General features: G+C 47.2%; 1 protein-coding gene and 1 pseudogene across 3 annotated transcripts in view; one reads left to right on the forward strand and one right to left on the reverse strand.

Annotated features, from left to right (window-relative positions):
• Positions 1-20,988, reverse strand: part of ARHGEF3 (Rho guanine nucleotide exchange factor 3) — a 207,100-nt gene that overhangs the window by 23,834 nt on the left and 162,278 nt on the right. For all 3 annotated transcript variants that reach the window (XM_027767068.1, XM_006165351.3, XM_006165350.3), the window contains 3 exons: positions 5,638-5,647; positions 5,252-5,412; positions 987-1,049 (listed from right to left, as the gene is read on the reverse strand). In XM_027767068.1, the coding sequence (XP_027622869.1) occupies positions 987-1,049; positions 5,252-5,412; positions 5,638-5,647 (234 nt within the window). The remainder of the gene's footprint in view (positions 1-986; positions 1,050-5,251; positions 5,413-5,637; positions 5,648-20,988) is intronic.
• LOC102479707 (protein FAM204A pseudogene) overlaps positions 7,078-20,988 on the forward strand; it is an 18,244-nt pseudogene continuing 4,333 nt past the window's right edge.

A 20,988-nucleotide genomic window follows, 5' to 3' on the forward strand; every position in this document is an offset into this window, starting at 1 on the left:
TGGCCCTGTACCATAGTGGTTACGAGAACTAGATCCCACATGGCCGACTGCAGCTCAATTCCTGGCCCCAAGAACTCGAAGAACAGACCAGGTACATGTGCTTGGATGCCTTAAATTCCAATGGGGTGGGATGAAGAAGGAGTTATGGTATGGTCATACCCCACTGGAGGCTGCTTTTCTCTCTCTCTCTCTGGCAAGCACACATGCCCTCTAGCAATTGAAAATACACACACACACACACAACCTATACACTACGAGGCAAGGGTTTTCTTCCTCTCCCACACTTAACGCTGATTTAAAAACAAGTTTCTATATAAAAGACCCTAACTTACAAGATAGCATGCAATTCCTTTACACGTGCCCACTTTTGAGACTCAGATGGCTTTGATCACTAGGACGCACTCTGTTCCTGTTCCAGACATCCACCCGTTCTCTCCCACCAAAAACAAGACCCTGGCAGTGAGACTTCCAGAACACGGGACACACAGAAAGCCAGGCCTCCATGGACCCCTCTGATTTGGAAGGAAGCATTCTCTGAGGTGCATCAGAGATATGTGGAAGAGGGGCTGAGGCGGCGAGGGGGTTGAGGACACTGGACTCCCACATGGCCGACTGCAGTTCAAGTCCCAGACCTGGCGGCTTGCTTTCTCACTTTCTCTCTCTCTTTCTCACTGGGTCCCTCTCTGGTCAAATTAAAATAAATCAATAAATAAAGTTAAATAAAATAATTCTTAAAAAAAAAAAAAAAAAGGAGAGAGAGAGATGTGGAAGAGAAACCCTTAAAGGTGCCAGGCCCAGGGGGCTCCTCTGCCTTCTGGTTGGGAGCCACTTCCCTCGGCGCCTGCTTTGTGCCGGCAGGTTCTTCCCAAGTTCTGAAGACTCGTCTTAGTCATACAGAGGACGCTCACCAAGCAGCATCTCGGGATTATGAAATTACTCAAAAGAACAAACTATGAAATGACTCAGACTGCAAGATTTCCACTTACCTTTTTTGCTAGTTTCAAGTCCTCTATCAAGTCTTCTTCTCCTTGAGCGAGCTCGAAGATCGCCTGCAAGGTAAAAGCAGGACACGTTCGCTGAACTTGACCTTCATTTATGAGGCCGAATCCACACAGGACCGATCCCGGCACACACAGCCCTCTGCACAAAGGACTATCAAATTAACCGGAGGCCAATGCAGCTAGTGGCTAAAACCCGGGGGGAAAAAAAAAAAAGATTTTGTAAAAGTGTCTGCATAACGTGCTTCTCTGTGGGAGACAGAGGTTCCACACGCGTTTCCAACCCGACAAGTCATTCCTTCACGTTACAGAACTCTGACGCAGTCAAACGAGAGGAAACTATTTTAGGTAAAATAATTACAGCTCAGGCCATGGATTCCTCCTCTCTGTGGTGAGTGGCAATCATAGGAAGTGACTCGGAGTGCGCTCTCAGTAATTGATAAAGCAGTAATTTTTTTTTTTTTTGAGCGTTTTTTGCTATAGGGTGCATGCACCAGAAAGACAGAGAGAGACAGAAAGATAGAAAGTGAGACATCACCCCCGGGGGGAGGGCCACACCACAATCCCTTCTTTTCCATTCTCCTCTTGGCATCTTGGGCACGCACGCACATGTGCCTGGCATGAGTTTAAGCCACCGGGTCCAGGACTCGAACCGTGGTAGACTACATGAGAGTCCAGCAACATAGCCATTCCATTAACTGCTGGTCCTGACGTAGCAGTATTACTACTGGAGCTCTCAGTTTGTCTTCCTTCTGCTCAACAGAAGGTGAATCTAGGCAGAACGCTTTATTCCAATCACCTACTGTCTTGAGGCTGTGATTGTAAGAAGAACCCAATGTTTTACTACTCTAAATAAAATTCAGTGACGTTAATTCGCTCTAAATGACTTCTCAGCCCTATGAGGCACAATAAATAAAATGACAGGAGCCAGCTGAGTGCATGAGTGTATAAAGGGACCGTTTCTAATTTGGCTGTGGGAGTCGTCATAAAATAAAGTGTTATGATGTGAAGAATATTCTTTTGCTCTCATCTGGGAATCTCCTGGCAAATCTTTTTTTTTTTTTTAAATTATTTTATCTTATTTATTAAAATGATTTTTTAATTTTACCAGAGACAGAAAGTGAGAGAGAGGGAAAGCGAGAAAGGAAGCCGCCAGGTACGGAACACGAAAATGCAACCAGGAAGACCTGTGCATCTGTCACCCAGATGCCACTCTTGGGAGCAAAACTACAGTGCATTATCGAAACCAGAAAGTGGATTGGCTCAGTACACAAGTGTGCACTGCTTAACAATGGGGATACCTAGGCAAGGCATCCTTGGGGCCGACAGGTGGCATGGTGGTTAAGGGCGCTGGACTCTCATGTGGCCAACCATGGTTTGAGTCTCGGACCTGGTGATTTGCTTTCTCGCTTTCCCTCTGACTCTCTCTCTCTTTATCCCTCTCTGGTCAAATTAAAATAACTAACTAACTAAAGTTAAATAAAATAATTCTTTGGGGAAAAAAAGGCATCCTTAGGCAATTGTGTTGTTGTGCGGGAACCCTAGAGTGTACTCACACGATCCGAGATGGGACAGCTGACTACATACTGGCTATATAGTATCATCTTATGGGACCTCCATTGTACATATGGCCAGTCACTAACCAAAACGATGCTATGTGGTTAGGGACCAGCCGGAGGGGTGGTAGTTAAGGCACTGGATCCCACATGGCCTTCAGTGTGGTTTGAGTCTTGGACCTGGTGTTGAGAAACACGGCGAGTGTGTGTGCATGCACACCCCAAGTAAAGAAAGGATGGGGGAGGAGAAGGGGCTGTGGTGTGGCTTCCCCCCAGGGGTTAATTTCTTGATTTCCCTCTCTCTTTCTCTCTTTCTGGAGCATGCATGTGCCCTATAACAAATTAAAAAAAAAAAAAAAACTGTGCGTGGCATAGGACGGTCTGTCACTAGCCTTTTATGGTTCATTCCTCAGATTTCCTTGTACGTCTGTTTTACTAGGGCTCATCTGTCAGCTATGTGGGAGTCCAGCGAAGTAACCATTACGCCATCTGCTGGTCCCAGATTGGATGCTATACACGTACATGTTAACACTTGGGAAAATACAGGAAAACAAAAAGAAGAAAAATTTAAATCACCCATAATACCATCTCCTTAACCACTGTTGAGAGTTTGCCACATTCTTCCACAGGATTGTTTTTAGTACCAAGTGCTGTTTTTGAGGGCAATTATATATACATCAACATAGTATATAATTTATGGTACACAAAGGGGCAGATGGCAACCTCCTCCTAGCTATGCGGTTCCTCACCCAGGAGGCAACAATGTTGCCAATTCCCCAGGTATCCTTCCAGAAATAGCTTTTGGTTCTACACACTCCGTGTGCCCACACAAGAGCACACACTCACTTTTCCTTCCTATTTATAAACGGTAGCACATCTCATATCCTACTTTGCACTTTGCTTTACCCACACACACATCAGCCCTTCATTGTGTGTTTCTGCAGCTGCACAGCATCACGTATGGACACTCGTTACTTAACCAGTTCCTGGTAGGAAGTGTCTAGGCTTGTTCTAAACGAGTGCTATTAACACTACTGTGATGAATAATCTTACACTTCTCCTGGGTACAAGTTGGCCTGGCTTTTACATTCCTAGAAAAGAAATGCTGAGTCAAAGAACCTAGAACATTTTCAAGTACTCTATTTTTTTTTGGGGGGTGGGGGAGATTTTTGCTATAGGGCGAGTGCACTCACCAGAAAGACCGAGAGAGACAGAGAGACAGAAAGCAAGAAATCACCCCCAGGGAGGATGGCCATGCCACAATCTCTTCTCCTTCATTCTCCTCTCGGGATCTTGGGCATGCATGCACATGTGCGTGGCGTGAGTTTAAGCCACCAGGTCCGAGACTCGAACCACAGTCAACTACATGGGAGTCCAGCGACACAGCTATTACGCTAACTGCCGGTCCCTTAAAAAAATTACGTATTCTAGGATCAGCAGGTGGTGTAGTGGTTAAGGCACTGGAGTCCCATGTGGTTGACTGCAGTTCGAGTACTGGAGCTGGCATCTTGAAACTCACACCGAGCACACGTACATGCGTGCGTGCCCAAAATCCTCAGAGGAGCTTGGAGGAGAAGAGACTGCTGTGTGGACATCCCCCTGGGAGTGATTTCTTGCTCTATCTCTGTCTCTCCAGCGAGCACACGCGCCCTACAGTAAAAAGCTCTCACAAAAAATAAACAAATAAAAAACAAGAAAGGAAAAAGATACGCCAAGGACCTTACCAGATGATGCACATGCAAAGAGTTAGTGTGACCTGGCTCATGGCAAGCCCTCTGTAAAGGGCAATATTACCACAGCCATTTAGAGCTATTGATACGGAAAGCTTACAGGGACTGAAATTACCCTTCATAGAAAAGAAGTTTTCCAGGGACCAGCAGTTGGTATAACGGCTATGTTGCTGGACTCCCATATAGTCGACTGTGGTTTGAGTCCCAGACCCAGTGGCTTAAACTCACGCCGGGCGCGAGTACGTGCGTGCCCAAGAGCCTGAGAGGAGAATGGAGGAGAAGGGATTGCGGCATGGCAATCCCCCCTGGGGGGTGATTTCTTGCTTTCTATCTCTGTCTCTCTGTTTCTTTCTGGCAAGCGCACAAGCCCTATAGCAAAAACTTCTCCAAAAAAAACCCAAACAAAATAAAAAAAAAAAAAGAAGTTTTCTATAAAGCTGAATCAAAGTTGAACTGAGTATTTAAAAATATTCATGAAGCTGCTATTGAAATGTAACTAAAATGATTATTTTCCTGAATTTCTTTCCTAACAACTACCTATTTAATTATTTACTTATTCATTTATTTATTTTGATTTGACCAGAGAGAGAAAGAGGCAAAGTGAGAAAGCAAGCAACCAGGTCCCAGACTTGAACTGTAGTTGGCCATGTGGGAGTGTTGGGACTCAAACTGCGGTCAGCCATGTGGGAGCCCAGCGCCTTTCACCATCATACCACCTGTCAACCCTAGTTTTGTGAATTTCCCAGACACTTGGTCTTACGTTATTTTAAATTCAGATTTTCACGTCAGTTTACTGTAAAAGTGGATGCTGTTTCTGTTCCTTCCACAGGGTCTGACACCGTGGGTGCTCCCCTCCTACACAGGCCACGGAGAGCTGATCTGCAGACAGAGGCGCAGTCCATGGCGTGGCTGTCGCCGGCACCAGTTTTTGTTCCGGCCACACGGGCTGCCTGGGTCCCGAGCTTACCTCCTGGCGTTTGATCTCCTTGGACGTAAGCATCTGATTGACGCACACGTCGAAGGTCTCGCTCCACAGCTTGCTGTCCCTCCGCTTTGTGCTTGAGGGAGCGGCATTTCTGGACCAGGGTCGGGGGCCGAGAATGTCAGGGCGGCTTTCGCTGCGGAAAGCTAATGGAGCGCTAAACAGTGAGAAAAAACAAACTGTCAGGGGAGCTGCGGCACCACCGGGTAGATCCGGCTGCTGACAACAGGAAACGCTTGCAAGAGAAAGACGACAAGGCCTTGGGAAGGCTGGGCATGGTCCCGGCCTCTGCTGAGCAAAGTTGGACAGGGCCTGCTTTCGCGCACGTGTTGGGAGCATCCAGTTCTGGGAGGCAAGGACGGGGCGGAAGCTAATGGAGCGCTAAACAGTGAGGAAAAACAAACTGTCAGGGGAGCTGCGGCACCACCGGGTAGATCCGGCTGCTGACAACAGGAAACGCTTGCAAGAGAAAGACGACAAGGCCTTGGGAAGGCTGGGCATGGTCCCGGCCTCTGCTGAGCAAAGTTGGACAGGGCCTGCTTTCGCGCACGTGTTGGGAGCATCCAGTTCTGGGAGGCAAGGACGGGTCAGGCCAAGCTCAGCATGAAGGAGCCCTCAGATAAGTGAGGAGTCTACTTTTTCTGCCAGTGGGCATCGTCTGTCTTTAGAAGACCAAAGAGCGACAGCAGTGGATGGCCTTTAAACAAAACCGAAAACCCCACAGAAACATCTGGGCCCAGCTGCAGTAGTGCACTGGGTGACACTCCAGAGCCAGGCTTGATTCCCAGCCCACCCTGGAGACACCTGTAGTTCCAGTGACTTAGGTGGCTGAGGCAGGAGGAGCTCAGCGTTGTGAAACCCTGTCTAAAACCAGGAAACAGAACACAACAGCCAAAAAGAAATAAAACCTGGTCAGCGTTCCTGCCTTTCTCTGCCTTCTAAGAACAAATCCCTTTATCCTTGGTATCCATTTTACACAGTTCAGGTAGCTCCCCAAGACCTGACCCACCAGAACTTTCCACAGCTCTGGTTCAGGGATGAGCAAGGATTCCCTGTAATTTGCTACATGACTGATAGAAGAAGGGGGAAGTCTTTATTCCTCTGGGATTGTGGGAGCTTCTTGCTGCTACCCTGTCCCCCTCCCCATCACACAGAGGAATCTGTTGGCTGTAGGAGGGAATAAGGGAACACAGACAATGCAGGATGGAGAGAGTGACTGATGGAGGGAGGAAAGAGGCAAGCTTCACCAGCACTATTGGAGCCCCTGGATCCCATTGAACCTGAAGCCAGCAGAGCCCCTCTAGACACATAGGCTGGTACCTTCCTCTTGCTATTTACATGTATCTCAGTTGGGATTCTCAGAAAGTCCTGACTAATGCATATACATGAAGTATCATCCTGGCATCACATGAGGATTGTTCCCGAGGTCTTGTCTTCTCTCTTTTTTTTTTTTTTTTTTGAGAGAGGTTTTTGCTATTAAGGCAGGTGCCATTGGGGAGAGACAGACAGAAAGCAAGAAATAACCCCCATGGAGGACGGCCACCCTGCCATCCCTTTTCCTCTATTCTCTTCTCGAGCCTTTGGGCATGCACACACTTGCACCTGGTGTGACCCCTAAGCTGCAAGGTCTGGGAGTCTAACCGTGGTCGACCATGTGGAAGTCCAGTGCCTTAACCACCATGCCACCTGCTTGCCCCCCGAGCTATATTTTTATTTTCCAAAGAGGTCTCAGTAGAGTCGGATATGATCTAACCACCCAAAGCCCACCCTTGTGGCTGAAATATGATATGAGACCTCAGTGCATTCGCACGATGGGTAATCGGGAGGAAAGTCGAGGGCCTTGTCCAGAAGAGTTCACTACATTTATTGGAAACTTGGCCAAAGTAATGAGATGTTGTTATGCTCAAAAACCATATTCTTATTTAGCAGATATGCCCTACCATGGTTCCCTGCAGCCTTCAGTATAAAGTTTCAACTCCTCAGTTAGGCGCAGAAGGCCTCTTATAATCTGACCACGGTCTACATATTTTGAATTCCATCCTTCCATTCACCCACGAGCTTCCTGTTTTCTAACCATATTAAACTATCTGCTGTTCCCTGGATGTACCATACATTGCCATCCCTCTGTGCCTTCTTCAAGCAACCTTCTCTTCCTGAAATGGGTTTTTCATTTCACAGCAGGTATTTCCTACCTGTCCTGGGCACCTCCTCTAAGAAGGCTTCACTTACATTCTCACATCCTCATCTCCCACAGCTATTTGGACACACCTGATATAGCAATGATCACATTTTTTGGGGGTGGTGGGAGTTTTTGCTATAGGGCGCGTGTGTTTGCCAGAAAGACAGAAAGCAAGAAATTGCCCCCCATGAGAGATGGCCACGCCCCAATCCCTTCTCCTTCATTCTCCTCTTGGGATCTTGGGCATGCATGCACATGTGCCTGGCGTGAGTTTAAGTCACTGGGTCCAGGACTTGAATCGTGGTCTACTATATGGCAGTCCAGCAACATAGCCATTACGCCAACTGCTGGTCCTGCAGTGATCACATTTTATTGCCTCTTAACTATAAATTTCCTGAGGACAGAAATACTTTTTGCATGTGACACATGAGCCATCAGCATGAAGACAGTCTAAGGTAGCTTTCGTTATTTATTTAAATTTGCTACAGGGTGCAAGTACTGACAGAAGGGAGGGGAGAGAGACAGAGAGAGAGAAACCACCCCAAAGGGAAGGGCCATGCTGCAATCCCTTCTCCTCTACTTTCCTCTCAGGACTGGGACATACACACACACATACACACACACATGTTCCTAGTGTGTTTTTCAAGTCACCAAGTCTGGGACTTGAACTGTGCAGCTGACCATGTGAGATTAGTTGTCTTAACCACCATGCGACTGGCTGGCCCTTAATTATTTTGATTTCACACAAATAAATGTAAGAAAACGGGACTAGCAGGTTGCATAGTGGTTAAGGTGCTGGACTCCCACGTAGCCAACTATGATCAAAGTCCCAGACCCGGCAGTTTGAAACTCACACTGGGTACATGTGTGTGCATGCCCAAAATCCTGTGAGGAGACTGGAGGGGAAGGGATTGTGGTGTGGCCATCCCCCCCGGGGGGTGATCTCACCTTTCTTCTGTCTCTCCTTGTGTCTCTGGCAAGTGCGTATGCCCTATAGTAAAAATCTTGCTCTAAAAAAAAAAAGAAAGAAAGAAAGAAAAAGAAAAAAAAATTAAGAAAAGAAAGTCTCTTTAATTGCCAGAGGGCATGAGTGCTCACCAGAGAGAGACAGAGAAGCGGGGATAAATTACCCCCAAAAAAGGCATGGTCATGCCACAAGCCCTTCTCCTCCATCTCCATCCTGTTGGAATGTGGGCGTGCACATACACATGCACACGTGCCCAGCATGGTTTTCAAGCTGCTGGGGCTGAAACTCAAACCACGACTGCCATGTGGGACTCAGTTCCCGTAATCACTAAGGCTATGGAACTGGCCCAAGAAAAGAAAACAATGTAATTTTAAGAGAGCTATTCAACACAAGGGCATTAGGAATAAAGCTATCATTATCGGGAACCGGCAGTTAGCATAATGGCTATGTCGCTGGACTCCCACGTAGTCGCCCGCGGTTCATGTCCCGGACCCGGTGGCTTAAAACTCACGCCGGGCGCGTGTGCGTGCGTGCCCAGGATCCTGAGAGGAGAAGGTAGGAGAAGGGATTGCGGCGTGACCAGCCCCCCTGGGGGGTGATTTCTCACTTTCTGTCTCTATGTCTCTCTCTGTCTGTCTGGCGAGCGCGCGCGCCCTACAGTGAAAATCTCTCAAAAAAAAAAAAAAAGCTATCATTATCTACCTAATGGAATAGTATCTAGCCATTAAGACAATTCTGAGATAATTAAACTAAAAATTTCTCTTCTTCTGTTAAAAAAAGATCTCTTCCCATAAGTGAGAGAGACAGAAAGAGAGAGAGACAACCATCCCCAACCGTCTCCACACCATGACCTACCCCAGCCCCAGCCAGCCCCAATCACAGGCACGCATGTACCCCCAGCATACGCAGGGGGGTATCGGAAGCCAATTCAGAACCTTCCCATGTGGCTCAGCCTCGCAGAGCGCGGCATCACCACTGCAACACTATTCGGCCCCTAAAATCCCTGTTAGGTACATTGCAGTAAAATCAAGACTGAAATGTGTACGTCAACACTATAATTATGCAAAAATGTGCATGAGCAAAGATATAAAGGGAATGCTACAAAAGTCTACCTTTTTAAAAAAACATTATAGGCAATTTCTGTCCCAATTTACAAATTTATGACTTATGAAAAATGTAAAAAGAAACTTCCAAAGGATGTCAGGGTATACGCCAGGACCTCTGTAGGCAGGAAGGCAGCTCTGTGTGCAACTAGCCACACAGGTCCTCAGGCCGGCGCAGGTGTGGGTGAGCTCCCGGGCTCATGGCTGAGCTCACGCTCGCTGACCGACCTGCCGCAGGAGATCAAGCCCGTGCCTGCACAAACTCACAGCTCCCTAATGGTACCCTGCAAATCCTTCCGAGCTCTTAAAAACGCTCCCTAATAAACAGTACCCAGACTAAATGAATGCAGATCCCAGTACTCAGAATCAATTAGCCCCAGGCACTAAAAGGTCAAAAAACGAGGCGTGGTGAGTCATCGAGTAATTCACTCCACACAGTTTGCCAGTTTGTGGTGCTGATGGCAGCCTGAAAAGCCAAAAGAAAGAAAAGCGCAAAAAACAAAAATGCGACATGAGACCCAGTTTCCACTTTCACTTGAGAAAATCAACTGCCTCCTTTGTTGCGTTTTTAGTCCTTCGCCAACTTCGGACTTCCCCTACCAGTTTGAACGTAATTTCTCTACTAACTTTAAAGTGTATAAAATTAAGTACGTGTCTTTATGTCCCACATCGACTTTGTAGAGGTAATTAATCACTATACATTTTGTCCTAGATCTAAATTTTTTCTCTTCATTTGGTAATAGTCATAGAAAACAGACTGTTTCTCTTTTTACTCAGCAGTATCTTTCCTAATATGCGAATATATAAGACTCACTCTTTTAAAAATATGTATTTTGCTGAAATTCACATAACATAAACTTAGCCTTTTTTAAAGTGAAAAATCCAGTGGCAGGGAACCAGCAGTTAGCGTAATGGCTATGTTGCTGGACTCCCAAGTAGTCGACTGCGGTTCGTGTCCCGAACCCGGTGGCTTAAAACTCACGCCGGGCGCGTGTGCGTGCGTGCCCAAGATCCCGAGAGGAGAATGGAGGAGAAGGGATTGCGGCGTGACCATCCCCCCTGGGGGGTGATTTCTCGCTTTCTGTCTCTATGTCTCTCTCTGTCTGTCTGGCGAGTGCACGCGCCCTATAGCGAAAACCTCTCAAAAAAAAATTCAGTGGCAGAATGTATAGGATATTGTACAATTACCATCTCCACCTAGTTCCAAAACATTTCCTTCACCCTAAACTCTTTTTTTTTTGTTTTGTTTTGTTTTAAAGGTTTTTGCCTTAGGGTACATGTGAGAGCAGGGAAAAGAGAGAGAGAGACAGAGACAGTGAGAGGGGAAGTTAGAAATCACCCCTGGGGGAGGTAGGGTGGTGGAGATGACCATACTGCAATCCCTTTTCCTCCATTCTCCTCTTGGGATCTTGGGCCCACATGCACATGCCCCCGCCATGAGTTTAAGTCACCGGGTCCGAGACTCGAATGGCAGTTGACTACATGGGAGTCCAGAGACCTAGCCAATACGACCTCTCAATTCCTTTTTATTCCTTTTTTTTTTTTTTTGGAGAGGTTTTTGTTATAGGGCATGTGCACTCGCCAGAGAGACAAATACAGAGAGATAGAAAGCGAGAAATCACCCCCCAAGGGGGATGGCCATGCCTCAATCCCTTCTCCTCCATTCTCCTCTCGAGATCTTGGGCACGCACGCACACGCACCCGGCGTGAGTTTAAGCCACTGGGTCCGGGACTCAAACCGTGTTTGACTACATGGAGTCCCAGCGACATAGCCATTATGTTAACTGCTGGTCCCCTCAATTCTTTTTAATAGCTGCAGAGTTAGTATCCCACAGTCTGATGGATCACAGTGACTTGGTCAGTCCCTAACTGATGGGAATGAAAGCTTTTCCATGTCCAGCTATTGCAAAAAGTGCCTCAGTAAACATGCCTTGTGGGTCGGTGCTGACATTTCTGTAAGGCGGATCCCTTACGTTCAAATCCTTGGTCTAAGTATCGGCATTTTAATGTTTAATGTGTACTGCCAAGTTGACCTTCAAGCAGGCTGTTCAATGTGCTATTCCCCAGACAGGCACATGATGGGTATTCTATTCACGCTCTCATCAACAAGGCATTATTACTGACCTGATAAGCAAAACAACTGTACCTTGATTTGAATTTCATGTTCTGAACAGAAGATCAGGCTTACTTTTATGCATTAATAGAAACATTTCCCAGAGACTTGGAGATTTTCTTCTGTTGCAGCATGGCAAAAAAAAAAAAAAAAAAAAAAAAGCACTGAGCTCTGTCATTAAGAATTCTTGGGCTTGGGACCAGCAGATGGTATAATGGTTACATCACTGGACTTCCACAGAGTTGACCGCGATTCAAGTCCTGGATTTGGTGGCATAAAACTCACTCCAGGTACGCGTGTGCGCGTGCCCCAAATCTCTAGAGGAAAATGGAGGAGAAGGGATTGTGGTGTGACCATCTCCCCTGAGGGGTGAATTCTCACTTTCTGTCTCTCTGTCTCTGTCTCTCCAGCAAGTGCACACACCTTATAGCAAAAAAACTCTCTAAAAATAAATAAATAATTAAATAATTAAAGAAAAGAATTCCTGGGCTTGCCTTGTAGCATAGTGGTTCAGTGCTGTGCCTAAAAACCTGGCTCCCACATGGCTGACTGTGGTTTGAATCCCAGCCTGGTGGCTTAAAAACCATGCTGGGTGCATGTGCATGCGTGTATGTGTTCACAAGCGCATACATGTGCAAGCTCTCTAAATCCTGGTGGGAAGGTGAAGTGGAAGAAAAAATATTCTGGTGTGATCATATCTCATCAACGGGCTAGTTCGTATATGCCCTCACCCCGTGGTGAGCATGCAGGACCTCTAGCAATAAAATAATAATAATAACAACAACAGTAATAATAATAACAATAATAAAGAATTCTGGGGTCAGCAGGTGGCGTGGTGGTTAAGGTGCTGGACACTCTCACGTGACCAACCATGGTTCAAGTCCCAGACCTGGTGGCTTGCTTTGTCACTTTCCTCTTTCTCTGTGTCTCTCTCTGGTCAAATTAAAATAAATAAAGGAACAAATAAAAATTAAATAAATAATCCTTTAAAAGCATAATAAAGAATTCCCTGTCTTGTGCTTCTTGAGTGACTGCTGGGTTGGGCTGTGGGAGAGAGCGGAGGGCTCCCCGTGTGCCTGCTCCTGAGAAGCACTGATTCCCTCCCTCTGATTCTCACGGCCGCCTTGCAAGGCGGGTGTTTGTTCCCACTTTACCAATGACAAAACTGAGGCTGCCGAGGCTAAGGCACTTGCCTGGGTAGGATTACAGACCAGATCTGTTTGGTCTCGACACCTGAGCTCTTCCTGCTGTGGGGGCTGCCCCTGCAGTTTTAGTGCAAGTCATACATTGTGGGGAGGGCCCAGTGAGCTGGGAGCCCGAGCCTACCCTCCAGGAATTTAGACTGAGTTAAGGAGAGAGGTTACATCTGCTCAGGGGTTGATGTCTGACCAATCTAACTTCACGTGTACTCAGAGAGGCTAGATTAAAACAAACATCTTGCCTTTCCTTGCTCCGTTTGGAACGGGGAAGCTATTGCCAGAAAGAATCCAAAAGAGGAATAATGAATGCTGGTCAGGCGTGTGGTCGGCAGCTGGTTGGCCCCGTGAAGGGGCAGCTGCTGGGCTCATTTGGGGACAGTGGCTGGGCCTCAGAGGGTGCTCTGCAATGACGGCCGTGTACCACAAGCTCCTCCCCTATGGCCATCAGGACAACTGTGAGAGAGGGCTGGGTCTGGGGAACACGTGACTACTGTGAGAAGTGGAAGCTGAAGGGAGAGGACAGTGGTCACAGCCTTCTGCTGTCCTCCTCTCTGCAGGTGCTGGACACTCTCACGTGACCAACCATGGTTCAAGTCCCAGACCTGGTGGCTTGCTTTGTCACTTTCCTCTTTCTCTGTGTCTCTCTCTGGTCAAATTAAAATAAATAAAGGAACAAATAAAAATTAAATAAATAATCCTTTAAAAGCATAATAAAGAATTCCCTGTCTTGTGCTTCTTGAGTGACTGCTGGGTTGGGCTGTGGGAGAGAGCGGAGGGCTCCCCGTGTGCCTGCTCCTGAGAAGCACTGATTCCCTCCCTCTGATTCTCACGGCCGCCTTGCAAGGCGGGTGTTTGTTCCCACTTTACCAATGACAAAACTGAGGCTGCCGAGGCTAAGGCACTTGCCTGGGTAGGATTACAGACCAGATCTGTTTGGTCTCGACACCTGAGCTCTTCCTGCTGTGGGGGCTGCCCCTGCAGTTTTAGTGCAAGTCATACATTGTGGGGAGGGCCCAGTGAGCTGGGAGCCCGAGCCTACCCTCCAGGAATTTAGACTGAGTTAAGGAGAGAGGTTACATCTGCTCAGGGGTTGATGTCTGACCAATCTAACTTCACGTGTACTCAGAGAGGCTAGATTAAAACAAACATCTTGCCTTTCCTTGCTCCGTTTGGAACGGGGAAGCTATTGCCAGAAAGAATCCAAAAGAGGAATAATGAATGCTGGTCAGGCGTGTGGTCGGCAGCTGGTTGGCCCCGTGAAGGGGCAGCTGCTGGGCTCATTTGGGGACAGTGGCTGGGCCTCAGAGGGTGCTCTGCAATGACGGCCGTGTACCACAAGCTCCTCCCCTATGGCCATCAGGACAACTGTGAGAGAGGGCTGGGTCTGGGGAACACGTGACTACTGTGAGAAGTGGAAGCTGAAGGGAGAGGACAGTGGTCACAGCCTTCTGCTGTCCTCCTCTCTGCTTTATTTTTCTGTTTCCACCATGCCTCTCATGAGACACAATGAAACGCAAGCTCCTGGAAGGCAGGGGTACATCTGCTCTGTTCACTGATGGGCTCAGCAGCAGCGGAACACAGTAGGGCCTCAACACCCCTCGCCTCATGAAGGCAAGCTGCTGTACGCTGGCACTGTGGGGGAGCTTCAAAGCCCTGCTGGACTGAGAGATAAGGTCTCTGTTTCTTTTAGTTGTTTGCTATAGGGCACGCGTGCTTCCTGGGGAGAACGGGAAAGTGAGAAATCACCCCACCCCCAGGGATGGCCACACCGCAATCCCTTCTCTCCCCTCAGGATTGTGGGCATGCACACATGCACATGTGCCTGGCGTGTCTTTCATGCCACTGGATCTGTGACTTGAACCGCGGAGTCAGCTATGTGGGATCCAGCGCCTTAACCACCATGCCACCTGCTGGTCCGAGGTAAGGATATTTCCGCCCCATTTTTCAGATGGGGAAACCTGAGGTTCAGAGAAGGTGACATCTTGCTGAAGATCATACATTGATAATTATCTTAACAGATAAAGCTCCAGAATTTAAACCCAGGTGGCCGGGGGGGGCATAATCTCAGAATGACAACCCAGGTCTGAGCTGTGTCACCCCAAATGCCCCCAATTCTAACCAATCTTGCACTCTGCTTGTCTTCACGTGGTGCGGGACATTTGCCCACACAGATGAGTGCCAGGCTACTTCTCAGTCCATGGCAGGTGTTCTCAACCTTGCTTCCACGAGCATTTTTGAACTAGAAAATTCCTTATTGTGGGGGCTCTTCTTTGCAACCGAAGGTCTTTAGTGGCACCTAGAGGCCAGCAGCACCCCCATCCCGGTTGTGACAACCCAGACATCTCAGGCATTGCCGAATGCCCCCCAGTAAGTAGGAGAGGCCCACTGTAAGGGGTGGGACCACATAAAACCAGAAACAGCTACATACATCCCCTGGGGGTGAGGATTCTAGGACAGAAATGAGAAAACGTTCTGGGGCAAGCAAGAGGTTCCATGAGGGAATCCGCCTAGGTAAGGAGTGGACAATCCAAAGCTTGTAATTGCTGGCAGCTAAAACAACGGCCGTAACAGACACAGATAATGCAGTGAGGAAGTGGGTGCTTGTTTCATGCTGGAGCTGGCTACATGGAAAAGAAGCTGCAGGGGCAAAGGGTGGGAGGGGGCCCTTTTGCACGTGTCAGAGGAAATGTAAACCCAGCAGGCAGGCACGGAGGGACAGATTTGATTTGTCAATGTCGCCTGTTCAGCAGGGTGCTCCCTGCTCTTTTCCAAAAAACAGATCACCCTGGCCAAAGATAACACGCTCCAATACAGAGCGTCAGGCTAGGGATGTCCTGTCCACCCACCATCCTGCCTCTGTGGCTATGTGGTAGCGGAGGTTCACTGTTAAAGGGACCGGAGGTGAGGGTGGGACTGTAAAAGGAAAATACCTCGCGAGGTAGCTATGGCAGTGGGTTAACCCAAAAGGTACCATGGTGATGCTGGGATCAGAAAATGTCCTCTTCTGTCAGACTGGGCTGGAGCAATTAAAGTGAGAAGTAGCTTCCCAGCTGGGTGGCTTCTCACGTTTGACCCCCGTGTTAACTCTAGGAGAGGCACTGGGCAGGTTCTCCCATTTTCCCCTTGGAATAGATGAGACATTCAAGCACCAGGGGATTAAGTGACAGGCACAAGGCTGAGTGTTGGAATAGGAACTGAGTCCCATTCTTGACTCCAAAACACAGATTCTAGTTAAGAGTCTTTGGGGGGTCTGGCAGTTGGTGTGGTAGTTAAGATGCTGGCCTCCCATATGGCCAACCACAGTTCGAGTCCTGGACCTGGTGAGTTGTTTTCTCACTTTCTGTCTTTCTCTGGTCAAATTAAAGTAATAATAAAAATAAATTATTATTTTTTTTTTTAAAGAAGAGTCTTTGGAGTAAAACAGAGGTGGCTTTAAATCAAGTCAATGGCTGAACGTGGAAGTTTATCTCAGGGTCTCCGTCTCCTCATCTGTCTAGTAAGTACCTCAGTAGGCACAGTAAGTACCTCACCTGGTTGTAGTGGGGACTGGGTAAAATGAAACTTGTCAAACGCTTAGCCAGGGCTGGAACTCCGGCAGTGGGTGGCTGTCTGGATCATTGTGGTGTCACTGATTGCACCACCACCACTGATTTTTTTAAAAAAAAATTTTGTCAGAAGGTATGTGTGCTCATGAGGAGGTGGGGATGGGGACCCCTAAGGAGGATGGCTATGCTGCAATCTACTCTCCTCCATTTCTCCCTCTTGGGGTTTGGGCATGCACACGCATGCATGCACGCACACACACACACACACACACACACACACCCAGTGTGTTTCTCAAGCCACTGAGCCTGGGCCTTGAATTGTGCTGTTGACCATGTGGGATCCAGTTGCCCTAACCGTGCCACTGTGCTGCTTCTTCTTTGTTTGTATTTTTGTTTTAAGAATTATTTTATTTAATTTTATTCATTGTCATTATTTATTTATTTGTTCATTTAGGTTGACCAGAGAGAGACAGAGAAGGAAAGTGAGAAAGCAAGCTGCCAGGTCCAGGACTCATGGTCAGCCATGTGGGAGTCCAGCTGCCTTAACCACCACGCCACCTGCCGGCCCCACCACTGAGCTTCTTATATATGCTCACACTCGTTAACGAATGGCAGACACGTATCTGAACTTCTTGGCCCTCCATCAGGATAACTTACAGCAGGAAGGAAGACCCTCTGCAGGATGGTGTTGTTTAAAATGCCCAGCAATAGCAATTAGTTAAATAAATAAATCAGACAGTAACCATAAAATGGAATCCTTGACGGGGATTAGAAAACAGTCTTTTCAAGAAAAGTTTAATGGCAAGGGGAAAACCCGATTGTAGAATGAAGTGAAAGAAGAAAGAGCCTAATTTAAAATACCACAGAATGTTAACGGGGTTTATGCTCCTGGACAGTGAGGCTAATGAGGAGTTTTATTTTCATCCTCATAATTATCTACATTCTCTAGAACTCCATAATCAAGAGATGTTAAAGGAAAATGAATACAGTTAACAGATGTGTAAGGCCAGGAACGCCAAGTTCCAAGTGTTACTACAGACATAAAACCACATACATGGGGCCTGGTTCAGACTGATGCATGGAACAACCTGCAAACAGGTCCCCAACTCATTCCTAATCAGTATGTGGTAAACCCCAAAGACCCAGCGCAAAGAGAAAGCTTTCTGTAGCGGGGAGGTATTCCAAGTAGAATGAATACAAAGCTGAAGAGAGAATTTGGTCTAGATGTGGAGAAATTTAGCACAATTTGCTTCGTGCAAACACATGAGGAAGCTGTCCAGAGGCTGGAAGCAGGAAGCTCCACCATCTTCACTGGACCCCACAAAAGGGCTTTTGCACGATAATGTGAACGACAAAGCACTCCATGAGCTGAAATGAAAACGATGACTCTCTCTGCTGCGGAAGGTGCCCAAAGAATAAGGAACAGCAGCTGCGGGGATGCTCCAGTTCAAACCTTAATTCTTTTTAGACCCTGGCCACTGCCAACTGTAGTATGACCAATCTTTGACTTTTTGTGAGAAGCCTACCACAGCAGAGCTGCTCTGAGTGCCATATCGAAACAGCTCAGCACTTACAGCTGTGTGCACGGGGGTGTGCATATTATTTTTAAAGCAAGATTTTTGCTATAGGGCACATGCACTTGCCAGAGAGAGACAGAGAGAAAGCGAGAAATCACACTCCCCCCCCCCACACACACACACAGGAGGTATAGCCATGGGCAATCTCTTCTCCTTCATTCTCCTCTTGGGATTTTGGGCATGTACACGCACGTGCCCAGCATGAGTTTTAAGCCCCCGGCTCTGGGACTTGAACTGCAGTCAACTATGTGGGAGTCCAATGATGTAACCATTACACCATCTGCTGGTCCCTGGGCATATTTTTAAACCTTCAGTCTCTCCCCTATAGAGTAGGAATGAATCCTGTCTTGCAGAGTTTTGGAAGAGATGAGATGAAGCCATGAACATAAAGTACTTTGTAAGGAACCTGGCTCACAGCTCGACTAATGCACACGGTTACTAAATTAAAACAACAAGCTTTACATGGTAACAGTCATCTATTTACAATGACCCGGAAATAGCTGAGAAGAGCAGAGACTCAGGAGCTCCTCTCGATGTGGAAGGTGAGTCACATCTCAGCTCTCCCCTTACTTTCCCAACTGCAAAGCAGCCTGATTTCAGATCGCTTCTCCCAACACACACGTGCACACACACTGACCCATACACACTTCTCCAGCTCATCCCCACACGTGACAGATAAAAGGGACCAAAGACTTGTCCATTGTAGGAAGTTTCTGCTCTCGGATTGAGGGACCAAGTTTGGAGTCCTTGGAAAGTTCTGGTGCCAGCACATAGAAATTAAGCTTAGGTCAGGGCTGGCAGGTGGCATGGTGGTTAAGGGTGCTGGACTCCCACATGGCCAACTGCGGTGTGAGTCCCAGACCTGGTGGCTTACTTTCTCTTCCCCCTCCACTATTCAAATTAAAATAAGTAAATAAATAAAGTTAAATTAAAATAATTCTTTTTTCAAAAAAAGAAAATAAAACAAAGAAATTAAGCTTGGGTCACATCCCTCTGTATTTCTCATATCTAGGTTGTATTGGTCTTCTCATCTCCTTCTTCAAACTTGACATTCTCTTTCTCTCGTTCATTCTCATCACCTCTGAGCCATGCCAAGCCTAACACAAATCCCTGGTCTAAGGCAGACGATGTAACAGAGTAGACATCAGAACAAAGAAATGAAGCTTGGGTCACATCCCTCTGTATTTCACATATCTAGGTTGTATTGGTCTTCTCATCTACTTCTTCAAACTTGACATTCTCTTTCTCTCATTCATCCTCATCACCTCTGAGCCATGCCAAGCCTAAAACAAATCCCTGGTCTAAGGCAGACGATGTAACAGAGTAGACATCAGGAATATTCATGGAGAACACTAATTGATTATGCATTTATATGCTGCATCTGGGCTAAAAGAAATAATCTCAGATTTAAGCCCATAGGACTGGAACCATGAGAGGCTGTGGGTTACCAGAAACTGCTCTGCCCACGATCCTCCCTGGAAGGGCCACAGCTGGGGGGGAGATGCACATTGTAAGGGCAGCAGCCCAGCTGAAGAGGAGGGCAGGGCCGCCTCACTAGGCAGGTCCCACTGCCAGCCCTGCAGAGAGCCTAGGAGCAGCGAGGGCCACCGCTGCTAGCAACCACAGAGACACAGTAATAGCTCGTACCTGAGCACATCGAAGCACCCTGCAGGATTTACGGGCACACTCTGGATACAAAGACTACTAAGTAAAAAAAAAAACCTGCGTGGAAAAGTCGAGAGGCCCTGGGGAAAGCAACCCTGTGAAGATGTCACAGCCAAGGAGAAAACCGTGGCAAAAGAGAAATGGGTTTGAAAATAGAGAAGCAACTCCATGCAAGACAGACACAAATGAAGAACGGAAGCTGATCTCTATCAAAGGACTTTAATGTGCATACCCTTTGGCCAAAATGCCACTTCTAGGAATATAATCGAAGGAAAGAAAGAAATACAGACCCACACAATCTTTGTGCGAAGGATGTTTAAAGTCCTGTCGTCTATAATAGCGGAAAAAAAAAAAGCACCTTAAATGTTCAACAATACAATGATTAAATAAACTGGGACATCCTTTTGAAAAAACACTGTATGAACCCATTAAGAATAGAATCCACAGAACGAGCAGATGGCATGGAGGTTAAGGTGGCTGAATGCCACATGGTCAACTGCAAGGTTTGAGTCCTGGGCCTGGCAGCTCGAAAAAACATGGTGGGTGTATGTGCATATATGCTCAAAATCCCGAGAGGAAAATGGAGAAGGAACTGCAGCATGGCCATCCCCTCTGGGGGGTAAACTTTCTCACTTTTTCTGTCTCTGGTAGGCACATACAACTATAGCAAAAATTTTTTAAAAAGTAGATTAGGGCTCATGAAAAATACTTAACATTAAAAAAAATTCCTATGAGCCAGAAACTGCTCATCCACAGTCACCATGGGAGGCTTTAACCACAAAGGCAGGTGGGGTGGTGGTTAGAGCGTTGGACTCCCACATGGCCAACCACGGTTCGAGTCCCAAACCTGGTGGCTTGCTTCCTCATTTTCTCTTTCTCTGGTCAAATTAAAAAGAAAATAGTAATAATAAATAAAATTAATAAAATAATTATTTTTAAAAAATTCCTACAGAGATCAGCAGGTGGTGTGGTGATTAAGGTGATGGACTCCCACATAGCTGATGGCTGTTTGAGTCCCAGACCCAGCTGCTTAAAAAAATCACGCCAGGTACATGTGCATGCGTGTGTGTGTGTGCCCAAAATCCTGAGAGAAAATGGAGAGGGACTATGGTGTGGCCACCCCCCAACGAGGTGATTTCTCACTTTCCCTCTACGGCAAGTGCATATGCCAAAAACCTCAGAAAAAAACCCTCAAAATCCTATAAAGCTATATTACACTGTTGGGAACCAGCAGTTAGCGTAATGGCTATGTCGCTGGACTCCCACGTAGTCGACCGCGGTTCGTGTCCCGGACCCGGTGGCTTAAAACTCACGCCGGGCGCGTGTGCGTGCGTGCCCAAGATCCCGAGAGGAGAATGGAGGAGAAGGGATTGC

The sequence above is a fragment of the Tupaia chinensis genome, unplaced genomic scaffold (assembly GCF_000334495.1).
Source record: "Tupaia chinensis unplaced genomic scaffold, TupChi_1.0 Scaffold143906_1, whole genome shotgun sequence".
NCBI lineage: Eukaryota > Metazoa > Chordata > Mammalia > Scandentia > Tupaiidae > Tupaia > Tupaia belangeri.